The sequence below is a fragment of the Embiotoca jacksoni genome, unplaced genomic scaffold (genome assembly GCF_022577435.1).
Source record: "Embiotoca jacksoni isolate LCO1_2020_lvr unplaced genomic scaffold, fEmbJac1.0.p SCAF_16, whole genome shotgun sequence".
Classification (NCBI taxonomy): Eukaryota; Metazoa; Chordata; class Actinopteri; family Embiotocidae; genus Embiotoca; species Embiotoca jacksoni.
This window is the reverse complement of record NW_027185296.1, coordinates 7,847,600-7,857,345: the sequence shown is the minus strand read 5'-3', so window position 1 is coordinate 7,857,345 and position 9,746 is coordinate 7,847,600. Positions and strand designations below refer to the sequence as shown.

General features: G+C 43.1%; 1 protein-coding gene across 7 annotated transcripts in view; it reads right to left on the bottom strand.

Annotated features, from left to right (window-relative positions):
- Positions 1–550: 550 nt before the first annotated feature.
- The window catches only part of LOC138198904 (capping protein, Arp2/3 and myosin-I linker protein 3-like), a 29,042-nt gene continuing 19,846 nt past the window's right edge, over positions 551–9,746 (bottom strand). For 2 of the 7 annotated variants that reach the window (XM_069150649.1, XM_069150651.1), the window contains 11 exons: positions 8,680–8,746; positions 8,152–8,339; positions 7,661–7,740; positions 4,457–4,630; positions 3,742–3,910; positions 2,905–3,649; positions 2,674–2,780; positions 2,383–2,551; positions 1,623–1,694; positions 1,386–1,493; positions 551–1,196 (listed from right to left, as the gene is read on the bottom strand). In XM_069150649.1, coding sequence (XP_069006750.1) covers positions 1,156–1,196; positions 1,386–1,493; positions 1,623–1,694; positions 2,383–2,551; positions 2,674–2,780; positions 2,905–3,649; positions 3,742–3,910; positions 4,457–4,630; positions 7,661–7,740; positions 8,152–8,339; positions 8,680–8,746 — 1,920 coding nt within the window. In that variant the 3' untranslated portion in view covers positions 551–1,155. The remainder of the gene's footprint in view (positions 1,197–1,385; positions 1,494–1,622; positions 1,695–2,382; positions 2,552–2,673; positions 2,781–2,904; positions 3,650–3,741; positions 3,911–4,456; positions 4,631–7,660; positions 7,741–8,151; positions 8,340–8,679; positions 8,747–9,746) is intronic. The other 5 variants (XM_069150650.1, XM_069150652.1, XM_069150653.1 and 2 more) reach the window with 5 other exon arrangements.

Here is a 9,746-nt window from a genome sequence, read left to right as displayed (position 1 = left end):
CTGTGTTAAAGGTACAGTTACAGTGTTATTTCATTCTCTCTGTTCTTAAAAGACAGATTTATTGGTAAAAGGCCCCCTCTATGTGCCTGTCATTATGAGAGCGAGCTGTGGGCAGTCAGGTCCCAGTGGATACTGCAAGTCAGGGTTGCTGTGGTGCTCCACGACTACTGCCTGCTCTATTAAGTTTGAGTCAGTACATGTGTATCCCTGAGGATTCCTCATCCCCGTGAATGTGGATTGCGTTTTATTAATGTGTCTTTGCATTTACAGAATGGCCTATGTTTTGTCACTATTGAACTTTACCGCCATCTGCTGGATTTTAAGATGTATAGCATTTAGTAGGCCAAATGACCTATCTCAATGTAAGTGAAAAACAATCATTGGATTCACCCTGTGATTTGGATCCACTCTAAGATTGAATGTTTCTTCCTTGGCTCAAGCTTCATCCCTTCACCAAGTTTACTGAAAATCGGACCCATTTTTCTGTAATCCTGCTGACACACAAACAAACTGCATCGAGAACATAACCTTAATAATAAGTCAGTTGTATTTTCATTCATGTTTTATTCATACAGTGAGGATGCTCATACATAATATTTATCCTTTTTTCTATAAAATATATTACCTTTCAGTTCCTGAAAGCAAAACTAGATATAAATTATCAAATTTCATTTGATAAGAAGCAACTAATTTTCAAGTGTCAACCAAGGCAATCAACTGTATCAGCAGTCAAAAATGCATTGCAGATTTAAGAAATCACATTCTAATAAAGACATTTTTGTTTTCTTCTGTCTAGCAAAGCCATGACGCTCGGGCACTCGGCCCACCGTCCACCGACACACACAACGATGATCATTTGGGTTTTCTAAAGTAGCAAATACTGTTAAAATACTGTTAGCCACAAAAAGAGTTGTTTTTCACGTGAGAGGAAAGCAAAGACAAGAAGCTCAGTTGGGGTGAAGAGGGAGGAACGTTAAGGAACGTGAGTGTTATTAACAGAAGCGAGTGACCGATGCTCTCTGATGTCTGTCATGTTGCTGTGTTGGATGTTTTCTCCCCGGCTCTCTCAGCACTCATTGTTTCCTCTTCGGATGAAATGCTCCACAGTTGTCATGACAACACTGGCTGGACAGCAGCAGGTGAAGGTCTCGGGCGTCACAAGAGCTCGCTGTGACCAGGCGCTGAGTTAAAGCTGTCTGTACGGTGGAAGGAAAAAAAAAACACGAGTTAATAACACAATGCTTTGATCAATTCTAGTATCTGTTCGGTATTTAACATTTTATAGGTGAACATTTCATAATCATGTTTCATTTGCACTCGACTCACACTTTGTAACATCTGTTACACACACATACACACATAAATAAAAACAGAGAGACATGTACCAGACATTTCCAGTGACTTATTTCTGTTTTGGGGTAGTCTAGGTTTTTTCACGGGGGGTTTGCGATTTGGGGGCTTCTCAACGTTATTAGGGCTTTCCCTTTCAGTGCCTGAGTTCGGTGAGGACAGGAAACACAAATCAACAGTTAGATACAGACGCTTTACACACAGAGCAACAGAACACATTCACAAATATACAGCATGTCTTGTAACAATAACAGTACATGCTGTGATTATACCTGCGTCACAGGACATTGCCTTTCTGTTCCTCTGTGGTTTCACTGGTGCCTGAGGTCTCAGTCCTTCTTCACCTGAGCAACATGTATGAAAGATTTTTCCATGTAATAATTAACACCGCTTATGTACGGTTAATATATATTATATTATGTCTCGCTGCTTGACACACACAGTGCAGCCCTGAACTTATCGCAACGTTACCAGGAGCTGTATGTGAGGACGCAAATGCCCCAATCATTTGGATCGGACTTCAAGTGGACTTTCACCCTGCCGGCTTCTGAGTACAAAGATGTGTGAATCCTCAAAGCAAGAAGCTTCTGGGCTCGAACCTGGTGGTTGGCTGAGGCCTTTCTCTAAGGAGTTTGCGTGTTCTTCCTGTGCCTGAGTCTCTCGACATTGTCATGAGTTCATATGAGAAAAAAAACTCAACTCTCTGGAAGAAGAAAGTGAACTGTCCCTTTCAGGTTTTTGCAGGTTAATCTGCTTATTTGCACCTTTGATATGCTGTGACTGAATATCTATGATGCCATCAATAAGCCGGTTTACAGTGTATTTCTCTTTGCCTGTAATGTAGTGAAGATCCAGCCTAGTTCTAACAAACAGAAGAAATTTTGAGTTTGGAGAAATGACCAAAGTAAACCATTTATTGTGGTTTCAAAGCCAGGCAGGCATCTGAACCTTGTTTGTTAGAATGGAAATGTGATCATGAGTGAGTTAGAGATTTATAGAAGTGATTTAGATAACAGATATAAGGATGTTCACCTCTTTGCATGTTGCTTTGTTCTGTGTTTTCAGTGCAGGTACCTTGGCTTGCTGCTCTGTCTGGTAACCCATGTGGCGGTTTGTTGACAGGAGGTGGAACAGGAGGAGGAGGTAAGCTCCTCTCATTGGCTGATTCTTTTGGAAAGGTCACAAACGAGGAGGTCTTTGGCTGGATGTCAGATCAGAACAGGAAATATGAACAAATCACGGCATTCGCAAATGCGCTCTAGATTTACACATAAAGATGAAAACGGGGACAAAGCGAGTCATGCGTGGTCTTAGATTTCGCACCTTTTCAGGTATCGGAGGAGGCTGACTCTCAGAATCTCGCCGCTTTTCTCGCTCTTTCCTTTCCATCTTCCCAGGATCCCTCTCTGTCTCCACTTCCTCTTCTGTACCTGCAGATGAAGGAGAAGTGATTACCATCTCAGCTTGAAGCAAAGGTTGCAGTGAAAAGCTCTCTGCACGCTGATATCTGCAGTGTGGCCTGCAGCGCCTTAACGCAGATGACCTGTGTTGTACCTGGCAGAGTGTCTGAGCTCTCGAGTCGATGTCTCGGCCTCAGCTTGGACAGGTTGGGTTTACTGCTTTGTGGTGGGGGGTCGGGTTTTGACGCGCAGGGGGCCGATCGACTGGTAGAAACACCTCCTCCTCCTCCTCCCCCTCCTCCTCCACTACTCCTCCACAAGTCTGTGAAACCTCCTCCTGCATCAGGACTCGTGTGTCTGTCTCCCTGCGCATCCTGCTGATGCCACTCAGTGGCTGCTGACTCGGTGCTTTTCAGATGATCTGAGTCCTGTTTTGGCGAGGGCGTCCTGTCCGATGGGTACGGAGGCAGCGGCCTTTGAGCCAAGTGAAGCGCCTGCACTTGTCTGTCTGTCTTCCGTACCGAATGTCTGCTCTCAGTCCGGTGACTGTCCACCTGGATGTCCGTCGGCCTGTTCTCCGACCACGACCTGTCTAGCTGTCTGCCGCCCATCCACTGTCTTTCTATCTTTCTGTCAATCTGCCGCTGGGTGTGACTGTCAACAGTCCACTGTCTGTCCATGTGTCTGTCTGTATGTCTGTTCTCAGTCCAGTACCTGTCTGCTTGTCTGTCCGTCGTCCTGTCGTCAAACCGCTGTCTGTCTCCATGCTGATCGCTCTGCCTTCCCTCCATCAACCACTGCTTGTCCACTTGCAGCACCTCTGTTGTCCTCTGTCTGTCGTTCACCCAGTACTTGTCCGCCTCCCCCGGCTGTTCAAACACAGCATCCGCTTCCGATTTCTGTCAAAACACAACAAGAGGCAACAGAGAGACTGAAAATGGTGAAAACATTCAGGTTAGTCGGTCAAAGCAGCAGGTCACACTGACCGTACCTCTCTGGGAGAGTAAAAGGGGTGTTTGCCTCCGGGTTGGGGGATGCCTGGCACCGGTGGCGGACTCAAAGCGAGTGTATTTTTCCCATCAGCCCCCTCGCTGGGAGAGCCAGTCCTGGCAGCAGACCATGGAGGCTGCAGGAATGTGTATACATTCTCCGTTGCTGTCCTAAAAGTTGGAAGACGTGAAAATGAAAATGTGCTGAGATATTTCACAGATTGAAAAACACACAACTATGACTAAAATGCAACGAGCAATGAGAACGGGGTAATTGGGAACTATAACTTTTCTGTCAGAAATCAGATATCTTGCAATCCTAATCTGTATTTGGCATGCAGCGTGTTGGTTTTTAATCACTCGGCTGACTGTTCGATCCAGAATCAGAGCCACCGTCTGTCGCCTACATCTGTGTACACACTCTGGTATCAGCCTGCATGCGCTGTGGCAGCTATTAGACATTTCTCATATCAACAGAGAAGTGAGGGAGATTCAGAGTGATATTTGCCGGCGTATTTATGGAGTTCAGTGCTGCTGATGGTCCTTATAAGAACCAGGCAGAGATAATCAGCAGGCGTAGAGGAGAACATGGAGCGGTTTGTGGTGTTTTGTATCGTTATCTCATCACATGGACTTTGTGTTGTTTGTTCAAGACCATACCTTTCCTGTGTGTGTGTGTGTGTGTGTGTGTGTGTGTGTGTGTGTGAATACACTTACCCTGTGGGTGCTGTAGCAACCGTGTGACACCCATCTCCATAAACCTCTGCCTCAGACTCGGGCCCCTGATTGGACAGAGCTTGGTTGCGGTTTTTGCGGAAGCCGAAGATGGCCAGCATGTTCCTCCTCTTCTTCCTCCTCAGCGAGTGCACTTTGTGCAGAGAGGAGAGCTGACTGAAAGAGGAGAGAGAGGTCGATTGTCACGCAGATGCGCCAGTCAGGCACAATCATGTTGCATGTCCACAACACGAGTCACCTTTGTTTGGCTGTCACTGAATTCATCTCAGCTGTCGAGGCCGCTTGTTTGCCTGCTCTGCTGCTGCAATTTGAGCGTTGCTAGGCTACATCCCTTGATATAGCTAAAGCGCATTTCTTTATATTCTGACTGTAATCATATTAAACGCAGTGACTTTACCTGATGGGCTGCAGCATGGAGGGAAGCAATATTATTCTAAGCTGTGGCTGCTCTTCCTGAATTCAGCTCTGTCAAAATAAAAGCTCACAAAATTTCTGCTTATTGCTGCTGGTTCTGCATGTTTTAGCTAATTTATTCTACATTATAATACTGCAGTTAATCACACATATAACACAATAATATTCATCACCCAGGCCTGATAACTCCTGAAGACATGAAATCCCAAACCACCTCTCCTTCGTGCACACACATCTCAGACTCCTTTGATCAACAGGATGCAGTCATCAGCTGACCAATCATATCGTCCTAACCCAACCCCAAACTGATCCAAACAGCCAGCTCCACTAATCCTCAAAAAGTGACAAAGTTTCTGTTTTAATTAAGCAAACACGATGGAATGGGCTCGACCTGCTTTTTGAATGTACGAGCAGCCAGCGGGAAGCAATGATCAAGCCGAACCTCTCTGTGAGATGACTTCAAAGACCGACAACACACTAGTCAGAAAAACACTGCCTTCTTGAATTATGGAAAAGAACAGCAGCCAGTTAAATAACAGATCAGTTATTTGTGAACACACACACACACACACACACACACACACACACCATCAGAACTCAGCGGGGTTCACAACAAAAGAGAAAGAATCATTGATTTCTGTGGTCTGAAGCAAAGGGTTTTTTTATCTCCCTAAATAATATGTTTGATTGTCTGAGTGTGATTATAAAACTTATGTTAATTGAAATATTATTATTTAAGAATCTGCTTACATGTGTCTGTTCATTAACTTGAATGTTTTGACGAAATCTTTGAAAACATCAGACTTAACAGAAAGAAATAATCATCAATTGTAAACGTAAGCTGGTCAAAGAGGCCGCTGCTCAATAACTCATGAAGACTTCAAAGCTTTGAAGGTGTCTGTGTTCAAAATTATTTTTATCCTGACATTTTTCTTTTTATACAATCAAATCCACAGACACCGCAATACACTCAACACAACAGAAACCCACTAACCTGACTATTTACAAAGCAGCCCGACCAAAGTGAGACATCGTTTAGAATGAAGCACAACAACAGGCTTTCACACTAAAGCTAACTTTGTTTATGATGATAAATAAAACCAGTTCATCTCTGCAACACTACTGAATCCTCTTTTGTCTTGTTTACTACAAGAGGTGCCAAGATTTCTCCATGTAGCTTGACATTTGATGTTTTTATGAGTTTTTCTAAGTGTGCAATGAAAACAACATCTCTACAGCCGGTATGATCACATATGCCATTTGTTCCGACCTTCAAATACGACCCACAGGAGCGTTTCCGAAATCAACTGTGTTGTGCATTAAAGCTACTACTCCCTTAAAGTTAAACAACGCTTTTCGTCATGGCAACAGTAAACGCAGTTATGGAAAATGGGAAGCAAACACTGGTCTCCTGCATCCAAACCTGCAGTTGTATCAAACTGGTTGGATACCCAACCCGCCTTCTCTTAATTAGGATTAACTCACATTATGTAGACGTCATCTGAACTGCATCACACGTACCGCACTCATTCGTTTGGTCATATAAACAACAACAATCTGGTGTCTTGGGTCTCGTCATCAAATGACCTTTGACCTGATGGTGGTGGCAGGTAATATGTAAAACTAACATGCTGATACCACTGAAGTGAAGCCAATGAAAGTCCTTTAGGATTTTGTTGTTGTTATGGCCAAACGAATGAGGACGCTAGAGGACGCTTAAATACCTGCGGGTCGTAATAATCTGCTTAAGGTTCCTCAAGGGTCTCAATAGAAATCACTTCTGGTAACCGTCTTTCAAAAGAATTCTTGTTTTTCAGTTTTTGAAAATATTTTTTTGGGTAGTGTTGTTTACATTATTATCAAACACACTCCCAGAATACATTTCTGAGTAATGAAATCTGTGTATAGCTCGACTGGTGCTAACCAAGTACACACACACACACACACACACACACACACACACACACACACACACACACACACACACACACACAGTGATGGAATTGAACTGACTGGAGAAATTCAGCAGTGTTCAGTGATTTTGTATCTCTGTTTCCAAACATCTATTTCTCCCATTGTAGCCACAGTTTTCAAACTCTCTGGCTTTTAGTGAAATACTGTAATTTGTCTATTCATACTTTGTCTGTGTTATGTTCCTTTCTTGGCTTGCCATTCAGACAGTTTCCCCCCTTTTCAACTATCAACTGATTCAAATTCCTCCTATTGCAGTTTTACATACTTATTCATCTTTGGATTTGAATTGACAACTTTTCTCTCTCACTGACTTCATTCATTTCAGCCCACCATGAAAAAATATTTAATCACCTGTGTTTCTTTTGTCAGGTGGCTGCAGCTATTTAGACTACTCTTCCTATTACTGCTGCATTTGACAACTGAGAGCATTGACTGCTAAAAAACACTTTATTCACAAGTAAGTCCAAAGACAAACAAGAAGTAAACATGTCTTCTCGTATTTGCTGTTGACCAGAAGAGTTTTCTAAACAGCTGCATTCCCTCGCAACAACTTAAAGGTGACAGCATGTTCACTGTGATGGATTACCCATCTCAAGCCGGTGTGAACTATCTAAGTTTCAAACCGCAGGGAAATAACGGCAACTTATGGATGCTGGGAAAGTAGGACTTCAATCCGAAAAGCTATAGTGTGCTTTGGAAAATGGCAGTAATTCTAAATGGAGGCAATGTTTTGTGAGTTTCACGAAAGATAACTGAGGAGGGGAACTGTGGAAGCGGAAACATAAAAGCAGCTCTTACCTATCAGGGAGCACTCTCTTTGTGTAGAAATCTGGGAGTCCATCATCCAGAGGGCTTATTCCTCCATTTTCACTGCAGTGCTGAACACACACACACACACGCACGCACACACACACACACACACACACACACACACACACACACACACACACACACACACACACACACACACACACACACACACACACACACACAAATACACATATAAACCACTTTCAGAGAGGTCAGTTTAGTGGGTTTCATTTGTAAGTGTTATGTTTGCAATAAAACAAATGGATTACACTGCCTTTGGTGAGATGACATAATCCAATTGCAGCCATCCACTTTATATAGATTATTTTTGACAAAGACAGCAGTCACTGCCAGCAGGCATCAGAAAATGGGAGAATTATGCAGACATAGATAAATGGGTGCAGATTTGAGTGAAGGTAGTGAATACTGGAGGACTGCATATAACTTCAGATGGTTGTTTGAGATCAGAAGCAACTTACCGTCTCTGCAGGCATGTGCGCTCCCTTGTGCCTCCGCGGTGGCCTCGGCCGAACACGCGTTACGTGATGGAGAGGCAGACCCTGTGTGGGCAGCTCTGACAGGCCCTCCCAGGACGCCGAGCGGGACAGCGGCGACGAGTACGATGGCACGGAGGGTGGCGGAGAGGAGCTGGAGTCGTCACACAGGCCTGATAACAACAAAAAAACGACAAAAAAGGCTTGTAGAACATGGGAAGGCAAGAAAGTGAGAAGGAGCTGTCAAGGACAGGAATAACAGGGAGTCATCATTTCTGCTACAGAACTATCACATTTAAAACAATCGGCAAGTGCTCTGAGTTATACCGACTCACTTTGGCTCAGACTGGATTAAAGCAGCCATTAACAAACTTCTCAGACGAAGAGACGGGAAAGGGAAAAAAGGACTCAACAGAAACCACACTAATGGAGCTGTGGGAGTGACAGGATGGGGTCAGCGCGAGACGGGAAAGAGGGAGAGAGGAGGATAAAAGGATGTGCAGCAGTACTCACTCAGCCTGGTAGAGACAGGTCGGATTCTTCTTGTTCTCGAACTGCGCTTCTTAATGGCTATTGTGTCCTTGGAGAAAAAAGAAAAGGAAAAGTTGTTGAGATGCTGAGGGAAGGAATTAGAGTGAGACACATGCAGAAGTTAGTCAACACAAATTATACACGTCCTCCTGTAGGACTGTCAGAGCTTTTGTCAAATCAAGGCACGGATTTTAGACAACCTTTTAAACATAGTGCTCTACTGATTTAATGCAAAGGCTCACTAACTGAACTGTATTCTGTTTAGTGCAAAATTTTGAAATATTAGCAGGCTAACACACTAAATTAAGATGGTGAATATGGTAAAAATTACATTTCATTAAAATGTAATATATTTTACAGAAAAATTATCTAAATCTAAAATTATTTTCAGAATAATTAAAATACTCCTTAATCTGCATTATGCTGATTATTTTGGGGGCAAAACAAAGAAGGTGTGGGCCACACTTTGACTGAGGACCCCAAATTGGGCTGCTCTGAGTTACAGGGATCATAATGGCCGACACAGACCTGCTGTAGCAGTCCATAAAGACCTTTGAATGCCGCTTACTATTCGGTTTTACTGAGCGACACAGCATGGTGTCATCAGTATAATATTGGAAGGAAATGTACAAATGTATAATTTTAAGGACACACATGGGAGGGAAAATGATGGAACCTAAGAAGAATCCTTGAGGGACTTCACAGGAGATATGTTAATAGTCATCTACAGCAAGTTGAACGTAGTAATGTCATCATAATCAAGCGCTATGAGCAGATAATTAAGACCAGATTCAGGACTGTTAACTTGCCTCTAGATCAAAACTGATCCCAACCCAAATATTTGTTAATTAACTGAAGGTAGATTGTGTGAGCAATAACATGTGTCATGAGAGTGTGACACCAAAGTACTGAAGTACTTAATATATATCATGTCCACATTATATTTGTAGGGCGTTACACATTGAGACAGCAAGTTACACTTGCTTACTTTCTTAATACTAATATAAGAGTAATAAACAATGATCTCTATAACTATTAACCGGTGAAAA